Genomic DNA, 21,137 nt, shown 5'->3' with positions numbered 1-21,137 from the left:
GGCCTGGGATAATAGGATTTTAGCCCTGGTGGCTTGTGGGGACTCAGCGACATACAGGCCACTTATGAGAGGCTGATCGCACCACCCAGACACATAAGCCAAAGAGGAAATCTTCAAATAAGGAAAATTACCGGTAATTGCTGCTAAAAAATGCCAATTTAAGCGCTTTTGGTTGGTAACACAGTAAGCAGTCAAGGCCTCTGGAAAGCCGGCACTGCCTCTCAAGCCCTCTGAAGGATGAGATTCCTCTTGGAGATAGGCAGTGTGTGCCAAAGGGATATAAATATAGAGGAGAGAAGGATAGAGGGATGAAGGGAGGGATGGAAAGACATAGGGAGGGAAAATGAAGGGTAGAGTGGAAGAGCAGAGGGAAGGCAAGGTTGTGTCGGCAACTTGTGTCACTGACATGACACAGAGGATGGAGGGAGTGAACGTGAAGGGTAGAGTACAGGCAAAGAATGAAGGCATGGAGGGTAGAGGGAAAGTAAGGGAAGGATGTATATGTGTCGGGGACTTGTGTGACTCACATGAGGCTGAACGTCCAGCAGGCACACCTTGTTCTTGGACAGGACAGAATGCACAGAGTCCAGACTGGTCCCATAGTAGTTCCCGTTATACTCACCATGCTCTACGAATCTACACACACACACAGACAGAGAGACAGAGAGAGAGAGAGAGAGAGACAGAGAGAGAGAGAGAGAGAGAGACAGAGAGAGAGAGACAGAGACAGAGACAGAGAGAGAGAGAGAGAGAGAGAGAGAGAGACAGAAAGACAGAGAGAGAGAGAGACAGAAAGACAGAGAGAGAGACAGAAAGACAGAGAGAGAGACAGAGAGAGACAGAAAGACAGAGAGAGAGACAGAGAGCGACAGACAGAGAGAGAGACAGAGAGAGAGAGAGAGCGAGAGACAGAGAGAGAGACAGAGAGAGAGACAGAGAGAGAGAGAGACAGGCAGAGAGAGACAGAGAGAGATTAGAACAACTTTAATGTCTTCAAAGATGCAATTCATTTTGTAGCACACAAATCCACACAGAGACAGAGAGGGAAAGTCATATAGACAGAGGTATTAGGGGAGTGAAAAAGCAGAATAGTTAGTAGTTTCACTAATATCATTTAGAAGTACAGGATGGGATGAACATTAAGATGAATGTAAAATAAAACCAATTTATCGTTCACACCTACCATGAGGACTAACATCTGTATTATAATCTCACTCCTTTCTTATTTGTATATACTTTCCAAACACATATGTGCAGCATACGCACACACAGGCACAGGCGCACACACAGGCACAGGCGCACACACAGGCACAGGCGCACACACAGGCACAGGCGCACACACAGGCACAGGTGCACACACAGGCACAGGTGCACACACAGGCACAGGTGCACACACAGGCACAGGGGCACACACAGGCACAGGCGCACACAGAATTCTGACTGAGATTCCGTTCAGAACAAGGATATTATAAAAGCCCACTGTACCGTAGGGACTAGCGATTACTCTTTCAACCACTGACAGGTCGTCAGACAGCATTTTTTCTGTACAACACCAATCCAAACATTTTGGCACAATAATCCTTTATACGGTATACTCTTCTATGTTACACTTTAAATCAGTAACACCGGTTTGTTTAAAGTGTAGAGAAGGTGAATGCCAGGAGCGTGTGTATGTGTGTGTTTGTATGTGTGTGTGCCTTCACTAAAGCCTGGGCTTCAAGAGAGAAGCAGTGGAAGAGGGCAAACAAACAGTTTTCCACCGCCTAATCTCTCTGCTTCAAACTGATCACGGTCATAAAACACCCCGCCAACGAGGATTTTTAGAGGAGGAGAGAGATGGAGGAAGAAAAGAAAGACAGAAGTTAAAGAGTGGAAAGAATGTCTACATTTCTAAAAACAAGACAACTGTGTTCGTTGGTAGACTTTGAGTGCACTCCAAATGGCACCTTAGTCCCTAAACAGTGCACTACTTTTGACCAGGGCCCATATGGCTTTGGTCAAAAGTAGGGCACCATGTAGGGAATAGGATACCATTTGGGATGTGCGCTCAGACTGGTCCTGATGATCATTTGGCTGAATGTCTGTATTACTGTACTTAAATCCATGTAAAACACAATTTATAGTAATTGCCTCCAGTAAGAACATTTTATTCAGCTTCAGAAAAGGAGCCTGTAGTCTAACGAGCTCTTACTGTATATTTGTTTATGGGGAAATTCATTTAAAAGGAATACAGTAGCCTATGTTTAAAAAGGCATGCCATAGCCATATACTGCATAGGCTATACTGTTTGTTGCTGCTATATAAATTGGGAGAGATGCTGTGGACAAGCTAGCATGTCAGGAGAGGTTCAGCTAAATTGGGACTGTATGGATGCTATCCATTTTTAGCAGGGAACAGGGCTTTCCTTGGGAACGTTACACCCACTTTCACGCGCCACTACCGACTGTGGCCAATTTCTCAAGGAGGTTTTCCCTACTGGCACTTAGAGAGAGAGAGAGCGTCTGTGTGTGTGTGTGTGTGTGTGTGTGTGTGTGTGTGTGTGCGTGCACATTGTTCTGATTGCATGCGACGAGGCGCAACGTAAACAAGTCCATCTCACTCTTCTCCTCTCTCCAGCGCCTTATAATTCAGAGTCAGCTGATATGTGTGTGTATGTGTGGAGTGTCCCGAGCGTTGCAGCCACATCGCAGTCTCCCCATTTACCCCTGTCTCTAAACTCTGCGAAAAACATCCCATGCCGTGCCCCATCACCAACCACAGCTGAACCAGCCCTAAAATTACAACAATCCAACCTGGTCCCAGCCTCCCTCTGCCCTAGCCATCCTGTTGTGTTGTATGTGTGCGTGCGTTCTACTGTGTATGTCATGTGTTTTTGGGGGGCGAGAAGGGCGGGAAGGCATCCATTACTAAGGATGACGATTTCGGTTTCAATTTGTCCACCGCATAATGTTAGAGCGGCTCCCGGGTGTCAGTGTCGGAAACGGGGCCCGGGGACACCTCAAAGAAACACACACACGCACACACACACACACACACACACACACACACACACACACACACACACAGGGCAGAAAGGGGCCCACTGTGACCTTGGGCCTCTTGTAAAGGGAGGCTTTGTTACAAAGTACCACCTCACACTCAGAGAAGGAGAGCCATAGGGGAGAGCACTGGTCTGTTTACAGAGAACCCTGCTCACGTCAGCTGAACTCCTTCCCCAGTCTGTCTCTCACGGTTACAGTTACACTGCCCCTAGTGGCGAAGGAGGAGATGGCCAAATTAATTGATTCCAAAACGAGATACTGAGATCTCAAATATATGAGTTATAGTTACATTACAGTTGTAGTGCGTGTGGGATTGGAAGGATGCAGATAGCATGTATTTGCTGTGGTGTGTTTTGTATTAGAGATGAGATTAGTGCTGGTTATAGATGTCTGCTGTTTAAAGCCGCTACTTACTTGTTGTTTTTGATGTCCGTCTCAAATATATTTTTGGAGATGAAGTGATACTCCACCCCGTCAATCTCCTGGTTCCTCTTCGGCCGGCTGGTGTCTGTAGTACAGGGAGAGAGGAGAGAGGGGAGAGTGAGACAGAGAGAGAGAGTGGGGGTTGGGGTGAGAGAGAGAGAAAGAAAGAGGGAGAGAGAGAAGGATGGAGAGAGATACATCACTACTAATCCAGACATTCTGAGGCATAGTTCTAACATGAATCCTTCCTTATTACCATCCCAGTAATAAGTCAGTAGTGTACACACAAGCACGCACAGACAGGAGCAGTTCCATTAAACGGAGACTGAGAAGGTAATGTAATTGAGTTGGGTAACTTCCATTAAGATCAGTTCCTACATTTACTTCCCCATAAACCCCTGCCATTAAAAGTGTGACACGTGGAGGGAGCGCGAACGGCAGCACTGTGTATGTGCGTGTGTGTGTGTGTGTGTGTGTGAGAGCAGCTCGGACTGGCCCGGTTCCAGTGGATTTGAGAGTTGCGAGAGGTCCCTCTGTGCCGTCTTTGGACATTGAACCGCCGCTTGTTTAATGAGAGCTACAGGGGTCAGAGGTCAACTCCGTTACACTCCTCAGACAAATTGTCTGCACGCTCCAACCAGCTCCAAAACAAACTATTAAACTTTTATCACCATTCCTGCAACCACCACGCCAGGTTTACCGTTTTTTCCTCCTTTAAAAAAATAATAATTTGGCACGTGCCTGAGATGTGGTCCTTTCTGGGATGTGGCCTCAGTCATCGGAACAGAGTGGAGGGGCAGGGACAAAGGTGTTCTTTTTGCATACTGTATGTTGTTATGTGAGTGGCCAGTGGAGTTCACGGGCGAACACCTATACTACCAGTCAAAAGTTTTAGAACACCTACTCATTCAAGGGTTTTTCCTTATTTTTACTATTGTAGAATAATAGTGAAGACATCAAAACTATGAAATGACACATATGGAATCATGTAGTAAACAAAACAGTGTTAAACAAATCTAAATATATTTTATATATGAGATTCTTCAAAGTAGCCACCCTTTATCTTGATGACAGCTTTGCACACTCTTGGCATTCTCTCAACCAGCTTCATGAGGAATACATTTTAATTTACAGGTGCACCTTCTTAAAAGTTAATTTGTCTAATTTCTTTCCTTCTTAATGCGTTTGAGCCATCAGTTGTGTTGTGACAAGGTAGGGGGGTACAGAATATGGTATTTTATCAAATAGGGCTATGTCCATATTATGGCAAGAACAGATCAAATAATCAAAGAGAAACGACAGTCCATTATTACTTTAAGACATGAAGGTCAGTCAATATGGAAAATTTCAAGAACTTTGAAAGTTTCTTCAATGCAGTCGCAAAAACAATCAAGCGTTATGATGAAACTGGCTATCATAAGAACCGCCACAGGAATGGAAGACCCAGAGTTACCTCTGCTGCAGAGGATAAGTTCATTACCAGCCCAAATAAATACTTCACAGAGTTCAAGTAACAGACACATCTCAACATCAACTGTTCAGAGGAATCAGGCCTTTTATGGTCGAATTGCTGCAAAGAAAACACTACTAAAGGACATCAATAAGAAGAAGAGACTTGCTTGGGCCAAGAAACACGAGCAATGGACATTAGACCGGTGGAAATGTGTCCTTTGGTCTGGAGTCCAAATTGGAGATTTTTTGGTTCCAACCGCCATGTCTTTGTGAGAAGCGGTGTGGGTGAACGGATGATCTCCTCATGTGTATTTCCCACCATAAAGCATGGAGGAGGAGGTGTGATGGTGTGGGGGTGCTTTGCTGGTGACACTGTCTGTGATTTATTTAGAAATCAAGGCACACTTAACCAGCATGGCTACTACAGCATTCTGCAGTGATACGCCATCCCATCTGGTTTGAGCTAAGTGGGACTATCATGTGTTTGTTTTTCAACAGGACAATGACCCAACCCACCTCCAGGCTGTGCATGGGCTATTTGACCAAGAAGGAGAGTGATGGAGTGCTGCATCAGATGCCCTGGCCTCCACAATCCCCCAACCTCAAAACCCAATTGAGATGGCTTGGGATGAGTTGAACCGCAGAGTGAAGGAAAAGCAGCCAACAAGTGCTCAGCATTTGTGGGAATTCCCTCAATACTGTTGGAAAAGCATTCGAGGTGAAGCTGATTGAGAGAATGCAAAGTGTGTGCAAAGCTGTCAACAAGGTGAAGGGTGGTTACTTTGAAGAATTTCAAATATAAAATTGGTTACTATATGATTCCATATATGTTATTTCATAGTTTTGATGTCTTCACTACATTCTACAACGTAGAAAATAGTAAAGATGAAGAAAAATCCTTGAATGAGTTGGTGTTCTAAAACTTTTGACTGGTAGTGTACGTGATTTACTGGATCTGTTGCTCAGTTTGAAAACGGTAAATCGATCCTTCCCAAAAGAGACGAGAGGAAGAACTAGACTCTGCAAATAATCAAGTACTCATCAACAAACTAAGTTTTCTGGGAGAGGGGAGGAGGAGGGCTGGCTACAGGAACAGTCACTATTCTCGAGGGTAGGAAGAAGAGGAGGAGCAAGGCCACTGTCATTGCCGGGCCTGGACAGTGAGGTCTCTGTCAGGACTGGGAGGCAGCTAGTGCTAGCTGCTACATACTGTAAGTAGGCCTGGTAGCTTACACCTGTGATGGTTTTTCATGAGTCGAGGATGAGGTGGTAGCTTTGCTGATCTTCAGCAATTTGGCATGAGCTTAAACAAATCAAGCTTTTTTGCTGCATTTTTGTGCACCACTTGGTCTTGCCTTTAGTTTATCCATCTTGAATAATGCACTCACTCTCCATTCGAGTCCGACCTAACTTTTTTTTAAACTTGAAAGCCAATTAGGTAAGTTGGCCGAGGCCAAAAAAAAACAATATTGTCTGTCTGACTTGCCTACTACCCCTGTATACTGAACAAAAATATATGTAAAGTGTTGGTCCCATGATTCATTAAATAAAAGATCCCAGAAATGTTCCATACACACAAAAAGCTTATTTCTCTCAAATGTTGTGCACAAATTTGTTTCCATCCCTTTTAGTGAGCATGTCTCTTTTGCCAAGATAATCTATTCACCTGACAGGTGTGGCATACCAAGAAACTGACTAAACAGCATGGCCATTACACAGGTGCACCTTGTGCTGGGTACATTAAAAAGCCACTCTAAAATGTGTAGTTTTGTCACACAACACAATGCCAGAGATGTCTCAAGTTTTGTGGGAGTGTGCATTTCGCATGCTGACTGCAGAAATGTCCACCAGAGCTGTTGTTGCCAGTGGAAGTAGGACCCTCCACCTTGCATAAGGCATCGCAGCTGGTACATGGCTACCCATGTATTTTCATTGAAATATAACATTTATTTGGAAAGTAATAAATATATAGATATTTTTAAAAGCATCCAGGATTTGTGTAAATGTAATATATTAACTATTACTCTTGTTAAAAATAGGAAATGCTATTACATTTGGTGAAGAAATGTAGCCATTGAAGAGGAGTGGGACAACATTCCACAGGCCACAATCAACAGCCTGATCAACTCTATGCGAAGGAGATGTGTCGCGAAGCATAAGGCAATTGGTGATCACACCAGATACTGACTGGTTTTCTTATCCACGCCCCTACTTTAAAAATATATATATTTATGACCAACATATGCATATCTGTATTCCCAGTCATGTGAAATCCATATATTTGGTTCTAATGATTTTATTTAGATTCACAGATTTCCTTATATGAACTCAACTCAGGATCACCTTTGAAATTGTTGCATGTTATTTTTATATTTTTGTTTAGTGTCGATTGGACAATACAAAACACTTTACTTGCTACATGTGGAAATGAAAAAGGAGGGTTACTGTCAAAATTATTTTTTTAAATAAATAATCAAATATAGACATTGGTGTGAGATGATGGGCTCATAGGCCCCCAGAGCCCATGGACCCCCCAGCCTTGCGTGGGCTGCAGGGGCTTCCATTACGCCCTTGCTTTCAGTACATATAGACAAAACAAATCCATATTATTTACCATCTGCTCAGTGGCATAGGAAATATTTACGGTGCAACAAAGGAATCTGAAATGAATTTCATTCCCCAATCATGGAAAATATCTGTCAGTGATTCTGGCCTCAAATCAAAATGTTTAACCCCTATCCTAATTGGCTTATTGCAATCATTTTAGTGTTTCTGACTGGCTGGTTTACATTTGACATATACAGGGAGGGAAGAAAAAGCCTTAACTTCAGAAATATGTCGTTTTTTTTATTAACAAAGGGGGTAGCAGCAAGTGTTAAATAAATCCATCTGTAGCCTGTACGTTGGCAGTGATCAAATAAAAAGGGGAAAATAGATACTTTCCGAGACCCTTTCCCTCTCAATGAAACACAGAGGTCTAGTACACTATATGTCATCATCTATAAGGGGTTAGACTATGTCTGGGGCCTATTATACATACAACCATGGGTCACATTTGTGAACAATTAACAGCAGGAACTATGGGGAAAAGAGTGACTGCGATGGGATTTTAATACCAGTGACATTTCAAGTGTCAGACGTAGAATGGGACACATCCATTATGCCACGCTGCATGTTACAATCATGGCAATTAATATCAACAGTTTCCCTTTTTCCTCTCCTCCTCGCACATTTGCCAGCTAGCCTGCAGTAAATATGCAATTACTCAGCTTAACTGCATAAATCAAACCAATTCATTTGTTCTAACATGTTGGCCTTGGTTAGGGCTTGTGGGCTCAGAAATAGTTTTTTGCTCCTCCACGCTGAAAAAAACCCTAGAAAAAGTTAAAATCTCAGCGTTGGCAGCGGTGTGAGTCAAAGTCACAAGCATTATAGTGCTGGATGGTGTCCAGCATTATGGCAAGCTGTCATTTTGTTCTTATAGATGGAGGGAGGTGGAGAGTGGGGAGGGAGAGGAGAGAGAGAGGGGAAGGGTGTACAGTGGTGGTGCCAAAACATGAGGCAGTGGAATGGCATTTCTTCAGGAGGTAGAAAATAAAGCACTGTTTCCTCCATCACTCTCGGCTTGTCATACGGGCTGCGAAAAACCGACAATTACACTCAGGAGGAGAACCACTCCACTCGCCTGGGTCTGAGAGTGTGTGTGTGTGTGTGTGTGAGAGAGAGGGTGTGTGTGTGTGAGAGTGTATGTGTCTGTCTGGAGGACTGGGGCCTTGAGACGCACAGTCCCCCAGCCTGAGAGCAACGCCTTGGCGTTAGTCACTCCCAGACACCTCAGTGTTTATGAGTGTTTCTGTGTGTGCCTCCGTGCATGGGTCTATGGACCTTCACCCTTATCAACAACCACGAAGGCGAAAACCAAATTGGCAGCAGAACGCTAAAACCCCTTCATCCAGGGTGATTGTCCGATTTCTTACCAGTTTAAAAATCACAGGGGACATTTGGCCTCAGTTTAGAATCTAACCTGGAACCCTGTACGTTCAGTGTACACTACCAGTCATTGTGTGTGAGGGTTCAGCTCACTGTGGGAATCCAGCCAGAAACTAATGGCACCCTATTCCCTATACACTGAGTGTACAAAACATTAGGAACACCTTCCTAATATTGAGTGCAACCCCTTTTGCCCTCAGAACAGCTTCAATTAGTTGGGGCATGGAATACAAGGTGTCAAAAGCTATGTTGACTCCAACAGTTGTGTCAAGTTGGCTGGATGTCCTTTTGGTGGTGGACCATTCTTGATACACATGGGAAACAGTTGAGCATGAAAAACTCGGCGGCGTTGCAGTTCTTGACACACTTAAATCGGTGCACCTGGCACTTAAATATTTTGTATTCCCCATTCACCCTCCGAATGGCACATATAAACAATCCATGTCACACTTGTCTCGAGGCTTAAAAATCGTTCTTTAACCTGTCTCCTCCCTTCATCTACACTGATAAAAGTGGATTCAACAGGTGACATCAATAAGGGATCATAGCGTTTGGTCAACAGCATACCACCCTGCATCCCACTGCTGGCTTGCCTCTGAAGTTAACCAGGGTTGGTCCCTGGATGGGAGACCAGATGCTGCTGGAAGTGGTGTTGGAGGGCCAGTAGGAGGCACTCTATTCTCTGGTAAATTTTTTAATTATTATCCCAATGCCCCAGGGATGTGATTTGGGACATTGCTGTCTTTCGGATGGGACGTTAAACGGATATCCTGACTCTTTGTGGTCAACAAAGATCCCATGGTACTTACCGTAAGAGTAGGGGTGTTAATCCTGGTGTCCTGGACAAATTCCCAATCATACCATCATGACTACCTAATCATCCCCAGCTTCCAATTGGCTCATTTATCTCAGTAACTATTCACCAGGTCATTGCTGTAAATGAGAATGTGTTCTCAGTCAACTTACCTGGTAAAATATTTTTTATTCACTTGGTCAGTCTATGTCATGGGGAAAAAATATTTTGTACACAGCTTCATCTGCCCCGGTAAAAAGTAGTGCACTACATAGTGAACAGGGTGTCATTTGGGATGCAGACAGAGCAACTTGTCTCCATAACCATCTGATACAGACCAGAGCTTCTATTATTATTGATTACAAAGACAAGAGCATCCATCCTGTTGCTTGTCAGTCTCACTGTCTGGGGATGGTGAGAGAGGCTGAGGAGGAAACCAAATGACTACTTCAGACCCTAAAACCATCTGCCAATAAAAGGATCCAAAACATATGGAGGAGAGGATATCTAAACTCAGACTGATCACAACCGAAGAGAGACCCCCCCCCCCCCACACACACACACACTCCTAGTCTGGCAGAGATGTTCTAGTCTACGGGTCAGCGGCAGCTGGACACACGCACACCTCCACCAGTCTGGGTCAGCGGCGGGTGGAAATACTGTTGTATGTGTATGCGTGTGTGTGTGTGCGTGTCTAACTGTAACTACGGGTCACAAGCGGGTAGACTTACGTGGCACGGTAACGCTGAAGTGTCGGGGGTCAGAGATCAGCAGCTTCCTCTTCAGCTCATTTAGACCTACCCCCGCGGGACCTGCAGAGAGACAAAGACAAAGAGTGAGCAAGAGAGAGAGGCAGAGAGGGACGGAAGGAGGGAGGAAGAGAAAGGGAGATTAGCATTATTAAAACAACATCAGTCATGCAGTCATCACTGCCTCCTCATAATGAAGGTGGGCTAGCGAGAGGCCGGGCCGGAGGAGCGAGGCAGTGGAGGCCAGGTCCAGGACAGGACGCAGCGGAATGTTTTCCGTCCCATACGCCAATGACAGACACTGACAAATGGAGCTCAGGCCAAGTTTCAGCACCGACCGTTTGTGTGCTGGTGTTTACAGACCTACTGAAGGCAGACCCACACACATACACATACACCTCGGTCCACGGTTTGGAACTGAGAGGGCCAGATTGTGAAACTCACTGACCGAGGCCTCTGTGCTCTCACTACTGTAAATATGACTGGGGTGTAGTGACAGGAGGAGAAAAGGAGGAGAGGAGTGAGGGAGAGAGAGAGGATTGCAGCACCAAAAGGGCCTGCCAAGAGAGCACTTTGTTGTGTTTCCCTGAACAGCCTGAAAAATCAACAAGGACCCGTCCCAGTGGGCAGCTGGGTTTTCCATCACATCTACTGGAGAGAGGGAGGGAGGAAGGGGAGGAGAGCAGTAGGGAAGAGGGAGAGAGGGATGGAGAGAGGGAGGGATAGAGCGAGAGAGGGAGATAGGGATGGAGAGATGTAAGGAGGGTGAGAGAGAGAGCGGGAGAGCGAAAGAGAGAGAGAGAAGGGGGGTAATGCAATATTGATTTGTCTGCGGCTCCAGAGCCTTGCGCTCCCACCTCTGACATCTCCCCCTCTCTATCTTCCCCCTGTCTCCCTCTACACCCTCCTGAAAAGATATACTCGATGACTTCAGCAGGAATGGCTAAGCTGATATATGAGGCTAATTCAAACAGTCTCCATATAGATGTCTTCAAATAGTGTGGACAACAATCAATTCCGGAAGTACAAGGTTCCATGCCCCTGGTTCTAGAAGCATTACCGCGGCAACTAGCTCCACAGCTGCTCTATACAGTCCGCTTGTAGAAAGGCACAAAGGCAGGGTTGATCCTGGACGGAATTCCTGACATGGTTGTCGTTCTGGGCAGGCACCACGAACGCATCAGGCCCTATTGGAAATTCATTTTCGCAGGCAAATGTGTTTAGCAGGCCGCCATCTAAAACAAATGGACATTGAGTTCACTCACTGATGTGGATGAGGTGGAAAAAGAGAGTGAGAGCGAGAGAGAGAAAAAATAGGGAGATGGGGTTATAAGCTGAAGTTGAACACAAGCGCTGTACTGTTAGACATCAGAGTGTGGATCCTATTCTCCCTGTCTGTTTGTCTCTGTCCTATCTGGTGCGTTAACCTACACTTCACCCCCCCCGTCCATCCGTCCATCCAGAGAGGTTTTAAGCTGCTCTGATAAACAGGTGCAAACAGACTGCCTTTTAGAGCCGGTGTGTGTGTGTGTGAGAATGAGACAGAGAGCCACTTCAGGCCACGCAACACACACCTACAGTCCTGATGCAGACAGACAATAACACTCGTAACACGCTCTAGTCCTAGGCTGCTTCCCAAATGGCATCCTATTCCCTATGAGCAGTGGTCAAAAGCAGTGCACTACATAGACAATAGAATACCATTTGAGACACAGCCCTAGTTTACCGCTCGGCCATATGTCCTCCGTCACATGGTCCCTGTAAGTGATAAAAGCTGTTTCCTCAGCACATTCATCCTCTGTTCCCTGTGTAAGAAAAATAAAAAGGAGAGATCGACCAATAGCGCGGGCCGACGGGCTCTAGCAAAGTGCGGTCGCCATCTCACATAAACAGCACATGGCCGCGTGAAGACGGCAATCAATCTTTCAGGAGAGTTTTTAGAGAAAAAGTCCAAAAGGGGTCTTGACGCTCCTCGCCACGTAGATTTATTAAGACGAGGAAACGGAGTTAACTTTTTAAATTTGTTTTGAGAGACCACAAGGAATGTGACTGTGCTGTTTAAAGAAGGATGCGTGTGTGTGTGTGTGTGTGACTGTGCTGTTTAAAGACGGATGTGTGTGTGTGTGTGGCGGCGGAGATCTGGCATGTTGTTGTAGGTGTTAAAGGCGCTGGAGCGCACTAATACAGGCCTTTTATGACCCGTATCTCAGAACAGTGGTAAGACAGAGAAGCAGGCTGCAGGCGGCCATGCTACTACCCCCCAGTCTAGGTCTGCTTCCCAAATGTCAGTCAATTCCCTTTATAGTGCAATACTTTTGACCAGGGCCAATAGGGCTGTTTACTATAAAGGGAATAGGGAGCCATTTGGTACACAGCCCCAGAGATCAGAGTTTTTAGTTCAAACACGGTTGTTTGTATGAAGTAATGCGGAGTAGAGCTGAGCAGCGGTGGTTGTTGGCCCCTCTTCCCGGCGGTATCAGGCCCCACTACGAGCACCTCACCGTGGGATGACAAATGACTCACGCTCCCTTACACTTCTACAGCTCTCATTACACCATTCTCACCTTCTACATCGCTCCCTCTCCAAGTCCCAAATGTCACCCTATACCCTTAATAGTGCACTACTTTTTGACCAGGACCTATAGGGAACAGGGTACTGTTTGGGACACATCCTCTCACTATCTCTACATCTGATGTACGGCGGAGGACATTCTTCAGAATGCCTCGGACGGCCATTAAGGCCTGTGGTGGATTCCATTTGTGCTATCGTCTGCCAATTCAATACGCTGCCCGTGAGGCCTACACTACACTGTGGTCTCTGGTCTGGGGCTTATTGTCAGAACGAGCAGAAATAAAGAGACCGCTCTATTGTGCATTGTTTGTTTTTAACAATCTCCAATACAATGGCAACCTTATAAAATAAAAAAGCATATTTCTTTGCAATTGTTTCTGGATTATACTTGATTGTTATAGTGTGTTGAGTTGTGTTGTATTGCGTCTCCCCCCTCTCTCTCCCCAAGCCATCGGGAAGGAGGGAACGTGGTGGGTCGGTGCTCCTGCCCTCCTCTACTCCGCTACAGGCAGGCAGGTTGCAGTGCCAGTAAAAGTGTCAGCCTGCATTACTGCCCTCATTAGAGAAACCGCCTTTAATATCTGAAGTCTTAATAACTTCCAGGCCAAACGCAGAGCATATCACATAGAGTTAGAGCTGAGGGGAAGCGAAGGGGCGATGTGGACGGTGTGAGGCCTATCCAACCTCCACTGCCTCCCACCACCCGGCCAGACAGAGCAGGCAGGGCTAGAGTAACCTCAGACTCCCAATGCCTACCCTGCTCTCTTCAGCCCAATAAGCCTAGGACGACAACTATATGCTGAACAATATCATAAGGCCACAAACGTATTAAATCTCATTCGATGTCTTACATTTTTCCACTTACGGTAAGAATATCAGATTCTAGTGAAACTAAATTGACCTTAGCTTTACAGTAAAACAGGGAAGAATGTAGAGGTAAACATATCAATTGGCTCTGATAAATAATCAGATTTCATTTGAGAAAACATCAGTGGTTTTCAGTGAACTGTGTATGTGTAAAATATATATTTTTATTGGCCCCGCAGATAAGCATCTTGATTTGAACTCTGTAATGCAATCTCTTGGTTACCGACATCCATGCTAATAAGAGTAGGGAGAGTATAAGGTCTACGTTGTTCGTTAGCGCTGATTTTTGACTTTACATCCACACTGAGGAATACATAGCTCGACGGATGTTGGATGCTCCAGGGACCTTCCTTCCAATAGGAAAACAACGAGAAGAATGCTGTTTTACTTTTGAGTGGAGTGTGGCTGTGTGTCAGTGGAGATGGAAAGAGGAATGAGGATGGGGCCAAGGCAAGCTCAGCACAGAAGACTGCATGGTGCAGTGTTTAGAGGACCGACACACCGACTTCACTTTACCCCCATAACGAGGTGCCTGACGTTTAAAATCGAGATAGATTGAGGAAGGGAGAGAGAAATCGTGTTCCTCGTGAGTTCCTTATAAGACAACAGCGGGACAACTTCAGGGGGGAGTAAAGAAAGGAGAGCATAAAGGAGAGGAAACATAACATCAGATCTCTCCTTTTGTCCTTTGCTTCGTTAGGTGTGGTTGTTGTCCAGTTTACAGAAGTCAATTGAAAATATTTACATTAGAGTTACAGAGAGAGAGGCTGTGGAGGCTTCCACTGTGCTGCACAACCGGACATGCTGCCTGGCAAGAAAATGGGCTAGCTAATTAGCAACACCCTATGATGAAGTCCATACCACTGCATTTCACTACACCAAGGCCTGGTCAAATCATGCTAAAACAGCCTTTGCTTCGACACAAGCCTCTCTGTTTCCTTCTGTTAATAAGAGCATAAAAAAAGAAAGAGAGCAATATCGTCAGAAAGAAGAATGATTCATATCCAGCTGCACCGATCGGTAGGATATCTAACCTTGAGAAGAAAAAGCGATGTGTGAAGTATACATTCATTATTTGTGTCATTTGCAATAATAGTTCCAATATTTCTATTCAGGTTGTAAGTCTTAATTTTGTTGCACCTGGGCTTAACGTTATTGTTCCACCAGTCGTTGGCACAAAGCTTTACTCAAAGCTACAAAAGAAACAATAAAAAAATGCAGCTAAATTCATTTCAAGAGTTTGGCACTTTACAAAGCCTTCTGGAGGACTTTGAAATACCTGCCTTAAAGGCAAGTGTTAACAATTCTGTAGTCTAAAGAAAGAGGGAAAATGAACATTGAGAGTCAGAGCAAGGTGCTGTAAATGAAAAGCACCAAATATGACTGAATCCCCAGCCTGCCAGCCCTGTAGATTCCTCCAGGGATTTGAAAGTTAAGGGGGTTTGCATGTATTGCAAAACAAATAGCTAAATGGCATTATACTGGGAAAGATGGGATAATCTGTGGACATCAGAGTGTTGGAGTTAAAATCAGAATAAATGTTGGATTGGCCACTGTGGGTGAAAATCCAGCACTTGAAATTAGGAATATAATTATTTAACTACAGGTACCGTAGATGTGAGAGAAAATAGCTGTAAGTAGCAGTAGAATAATTGTTATCTGTTAGTTTACACCAATCAGGGTAGGGATGGTAGGGTGGGGGGTATAGAGAAAAATAAATAAATAAGGGGGATTATAAATTATGCAGACAATTCAATTGATGGAACCTACAATCTATCTGCAATATTAAAAACTGGAAAACAAGAAAACAGCCTCTCTCTCGCTCTCTCTTTCTCAAGCTCTCTTTCCCTCTCTTTCTCAATCTCTCTTTCCCTCTCTTTCTCAAACTCTCTTTCCCTCTCTTTCTCAAGCTCTCTTTCCTTCTCTTTCTCAAGCTCTCTTTCCCTCTCTTTCTCAAGCTCTCTTTCCTTCTCTTTCTCAATCTCTCTTTCCCTCTCTTTCTCAAGCTCTCTTTCCCTCTCTTTCACAAGCTCTCTCTTTCTGGGGAAACCAGTTTTAGACTTAAACAATGGCCTCTGCCTTTCCAATTCCAACAGCCTAGCAGTCCCCTGGTGTCCCATGGTGGTAGTAGTCAGTTACTCACCGACTACAGCAGGACCACCAGCCCAGTCCCCCTGCTCTCAGTCCCCTGGTGGTAGTAGTCAGTTACTCACCGACTACAGCAGGACCACCAGCCCAGTCCCCTGCTCTCAGTCCCTGGTGGTAGTAGGACCGACCACAGCAGGACCACCAGCCCAGTCCCCCTGCTCTCAGTCCCCTGGTGGTAGTAGTCAGTTACTCACCGACTACAGCAGGACCACCAGCCCAGTCCCCCTGCTCTCAGTCCCCTGGTGGTAGTAGTCAGTTACTCACCGACTACAGCAGGACCACCAGCCCAGTCCCCCTGCTCCCAGTCCCCCATGGTGGCAGTAGTCAGTTACTCACCGACTACAGCAGAACCACCAGCCAAGTCCCCTGCTCTCAGTCCCCATGGTGGTAGTAGTCAGTTACTCACCGACTACAGCAGGACCACCAGCCCAGTCCCCCTGTTCCCAGTCCCCCATGGTGGTAGTAGTCAGTTACTCACCGACTACAGCAGGACCACCAGCCAAGTCCCCCTGCTCTCAGTCCCCCATGGTGGTAGTAGTCAGTTACTCACCGACTACAGCAGGACCACCAGCCCAGTCCCCCTGTTCCCAGTCCCCCATGGTGGTAGTAGTCAGTTACTTGGCACCACTCTGCCATTGCCTGTGTGTATGTGTGTGACTGACTGTGTGTGTGTGTTTGTTTCTGTGTGTGTGTTTGACTGACTGACTGTGTGTGTGTTTGTGTCTGTGTGTGTGTGTGTGTTACTCACCGACGAGGACCACAAGCCTATGCTTGGCCCCACTCTGCCTGCAGTGGGGAGTCACCTCCTCGTACGTGGGCACGTCAGCCATGTCGTACTGCTCACTCTTCTTACACTCATACATGGATTTGTTGGTCTTCTTGTCTCGCCTGCTGAGGCGGAAGCTCCGGCGAAAACCAGCTACAAATCAGAGAGAGGTGGAGGGGGGAGTGAGAAAGAGAATGTTTAGTCAGTCAATAAGGGGAAGAAAGGAGGCTGTGTGTGCACAGTATGTACCAGTGCCCTCAGACAGTATTCACACCCTTTTGACTTTATACACAATTTGTTGTGTTAAAGCCTGAATTAAACATTTATTAAATTGAGATTTTTGGGTACAGAATAAAATATTAATATATTCCAAAACATGCATCCATGTTTACAACAAGGCACTAAAAGTAATACTGCAAAAAATGTGGCAAAGCAATTCACTTTTTGTCGTGAATACAAAGTGTTATGTTTGGGGCAAATCAAATACAACACATTACTGAGCGCCACTCTCCACATTTTCAAGCATAGTGGTGGCTGCATCATGTTATGGTTATGCTTGTAACTGTTAAGGACTGGGGAGTGACCAAGTTACCGTTTTTACTTAAATATACTTGAAAATCTATGGCAAGACCTGAAAATGGTTGTCTAGCAATGATCAAGAACCAATTTGACTGAGCTTGAAGAATTTTGAAAGGAAAATTTGCCAAATCTTGCACGATCCAAGAGTGGAAAGCTCTTAGAGACTTACCCAGAAAGACTCACAGCTGTAATCACTGCCAAAGATGCTTCTAGAATGTATTGACTCAGGGGTGTGAATAATTATGTAAATATAATATTTCTGCATTTTATTTTCAATACATTTGCAAACATTTCTTAAAACATGTTTTGACATTGTCATTATGGGGTATTGTGTGTAGATGGGTGAGATTGTATTTATTTAATCCATTTTGAATTCAAGCTGGAATAAGTCAAGGGGTATGAATACTTTCTGAAGGCACTGTATTTGTGCCCTTTGTACAAAATGCCTGCAGAATACAGATGAACAGTTATTATTGTTATTATCTTGGCAACAGTGCATTTCTGGTTTTATGTACGACAAGTGTAACATATTGAGAGTCATATCTGTGCTGTAGGTGAGAGTACTGAACACTAAGCCAAACGGTTTCTCTGTGATCAAATCTGCGCCCCAAATGGCAGCCTATTCCATATGTAGTGCACAACTTTGACCAAGGCCCATAGGGCTCTGGTCAAAAGTAGTGCAAATATAGGGGATATGGTTCCATTTGGGACACAGCCCTATCACTCAAGCACATTAACTTTTTCCACCAAACGACCTGCAATGCATTTCAACCCTCTTTTCGCACGTACATAGCTATCTGTGCAGCTCATATAAGGATCATACGTAGTGTGGTCTAAAGCTTTTATGTCATATTCTCAAAGACCATAAAAACATTATTGCCACATTCCTATCCATTTCTCCTCCCAGCCTCAGTTTATGCCATGTACCTCTGATGTAACTTCTCTCATGTCAGAGGAAGCAGCCAAAATGGCACCCTATCCCCTATAGGCCCAGGTCAAAAGTAGTGCACCATATAGGGCCATTTGGGACACAGAGAGATGTGATTCATCTGAGCCTTTTGAACCTGTCTGGTGCGTTTTAAGTACATTGACCTCTTCCTCGTTCTCCACTCTAGAGGTCAAAGAGAAAACTACTCCTGAGTGGCGCAGTGGTCTAAGGCACTGCATCGCAGTGCTTGAGGCGTCACTATAGACATATATATATAGACTATAGACATGGGTTCGATCCCAGGCTGTGTCGCAACAGGCGACCGGGAGACCCATGAGCCGGCACACAATTGACCAAGCGTAGTCCGGGTTAGGGGAGGGTTTGGCTGGCCGGGACATCCTTCTCTAGCGACTCCTTGTGGCAGGCCAGGCGCATGCATGCTGACTTCGGTCAGCAGTTGTACGGTGTTTCCTCTAACACACTGGTGCAGCTGGCTTCCGGGGTAAGTGAGCAGTGCGGATTGGCAGATTCATGTTTCAGAGGACGCGTGGCTCTCGACCTTTGCTTCTCCCGAGTCCGTACGGAAGTTGCAGCGATGGGAAACGGCTAACTACCAGGTGGATGTCACGAAATTTGTGATAAAAAGGGGTAAAAAGTATTACACCAAAAATATAAATAAAAGAGAACTAAAATTTAGAGGGAGAAATGAGTTTCCATGTAATTCACTTCTGCTTTGTGAATTTACTCCCAGTTGTTTCATGCTTGTCCTTGTTATACAACTGCTAGTCTAGGACTTCTCATTCTTCTCAGACTATTTTGGGGAGATGGTATGTATGTATGTGGGTGTGCGTGTGTATGTGAACAGTATGTATGTATGTGTGTGTGTGTGTGTGTGTAAGGAAGTCTGCGGTGGTGGCATTCCACGGACATGCATCAATCAGACATGACAACCACCGTGAAGTGACCCAAACAAATGGTCTGGTTTGAATGCTCTACAGTACGGCAGTATCAAACAAAAATAAATATATGCCGAATTTGAAAAGCGCATCTTCATATATCTGACAGATGTTGATTAAGCCAAAATCGCCAAACCTAGGACACCTAATATCACATTTCTGCACATGGCAGTAGGTCTCTCTCTCTCTCTCTCCCTTTCTCTTTTCTTTATTTTAAACAGTGATTAATGAAACCCAGCTATATGATGCAAGATGAACCAGTAAGATTAAGACAGCATGAAAATGATGGACTGAAGAGAAAAAAAGAAAAGGAAAAAAAAACTGATCCAAACCTTTAATACTTTCCAAAACATAGAGAAACTGCGAAGCGCGTGTCGGACGAGCACTGTGCAGATGTGCTCCAAAAGAGAGAGACCGTCTAGCAAAATTATTTTGAGCTTGTTCTTTTCCAAACAGACACTTAATGAGGGATAGAGAAGTACCTACACTGTGTTACAAATGAAACACGTCGTAAGTCAAATGCTGTGCTAATTCTGCATGTGTGTATGTGTGGCAATAAGGCATGTCTCAGTGTGTGTGTGTGTGTGTGTGTATATACTGTATATACAGCTATGTGTGTGTGTGTGTGTATCCTAGAGTCTAGGTATTGTGTTACAGCTAACATTCAGGGCAGACTTATTTCCACTATGGGCAGGACAGCACGTTGTGATTTAGGACTATGTTATCAGTGCCATTTCTCCTGCGGTGTATCCTTCTCATTAAAACCCCCACTGCTCTAACCGAACCCCGGCCAGACATAATTAGCCGTCAGCTTGCCACACAGTGGAAAAGATGCACTGCTGCTAGCTACATTACTGTAACAGCAAACCATGCACAATGCCATCATCATCATTAATGGTTAATATCATAGCAATAGCCACAATACTATTATTAAGCCATTGCTGGGTTGATAATATCAGCAGTCAAAAGTAGTGCACTATATAGGGAATAGGGTACCATTTGGGACAGAAACAGACTCCAGAGTGGGTTCAATCAGATCCAAAAACTACCCCCTTTCCCCCTCCCAAGTCGATCGGTCTAATACTGTGGTCTGATTAGCACAAGTTGTTCCATTCGATTAGGGGGCCTTTCGGCGGCCAGAAGGCGCCTTCGTTTCATTGGCTCTGTCAGAGGGAATCTCTTTGTTTTCCTTCAGGGAGGCAGGTGCACGCCGTTTCATTACCAGTCTCAGCTGCAGCCAGTCAATTCACATCTCTGTTCCTGTAGTTGAAGGGCCCTCCGTAATCCCGGGCCCTTCAAAATCACTTAAACCCTTCTAGACAGCTCCATCCAAATAACAGAAAAATAACTAACCCCCATCTCCTCCACTCTATTCGTGGCCAAGGATAAATAAATCCAAGGTTTGAGAGCGCACGCGTGTAGACATAGATAGGCACACATACACACACACAGACATATGGACGAACGTACATGAACACACACATGCTGCCACACCCACCCGCACGCGCACAAACACACAGCGAAGCGGTCATCATCTCCATTATTGTTGGAGACAGAATTAGATGAGACCAGAGAGAGAAGGCTGGAAATGTATTCAATCCAGATATAAAGAAATGAATGACTCAACCTTCTTGGTCTGGACCAGCCCCCAGCCATCTTGGTCATGAGAAGTGTGTGAGTTTGTGTGCATGCATGTGACTGTTATAGTAGAGTCTTGACAGTAGAAATAGCGTTTCCACTAGCTAGGGCGAATAGAAGGTATGCTGGTAGAGCAGGAATGTTCGATATGCATGGCAACGCAGGACCTTATGATGGTGTGGAGGGGGAAAATACCGTTTTTTTTTTCAATTCATTGTTCACCTGACCCTGCACC

At 45.1% G+C, this 21,137-nt stretch overlaps 1 protein-coding gene across 2 annotated transcripts in view; it reads right to left on the bottom strand.

Moving 5' to 3' along the window:
• Positions 1–21,137, bottom strand: part of LOC115130454 (MAGUK p55 subfamily member 7-like) — a 246,094-nt gene that overhangs the window by 20,397 nt on the left and 204,560 nt on the right. For both annotated transcript variants that reach the window (XM_029661620.2, XM_029661619.2), the window contains 4 exons: positions 16,784–16,954; positions 10,431–10,511; positions 3,456–3,549; positions 528–636 (listed from right to left, as the gene is read on the bottom strand). In XM_029661620.2, the coding sequence (XP_029517480.1) occupies positions 528–636; positions 3,456–3,549; positions 10,431–10,511; positions 16,784–16,954 (455 nt within the window). The remainder of the gene's footprint in view (positions 1–527; positions 637–3,455; positions 3,550–10,430; positions 10,512–16,783; positions 16,955–21,137) is intronic.

Source organism: Oncorhynchus nerka, linkage group LG6, assembly GCF_034236695.1.
Source record: "Oncorhynchus nerka isolate Pitt River linkage group LG6, Oner_Uvic_2.0, whole genome shotgun sequence".
Taxonomy (NCBI): Eukaryota; Metazoa; Chordata; class Actinopteri; order Salmoniformes; family Salmonidae; genus Oncorhynchus; species Oncorhynchus nerka.
The sequence above is the reverse complement of the archived record's forward strand: the minus strand, read 5'-3'. Positions and strand labels throughout refer to the sequence as shown.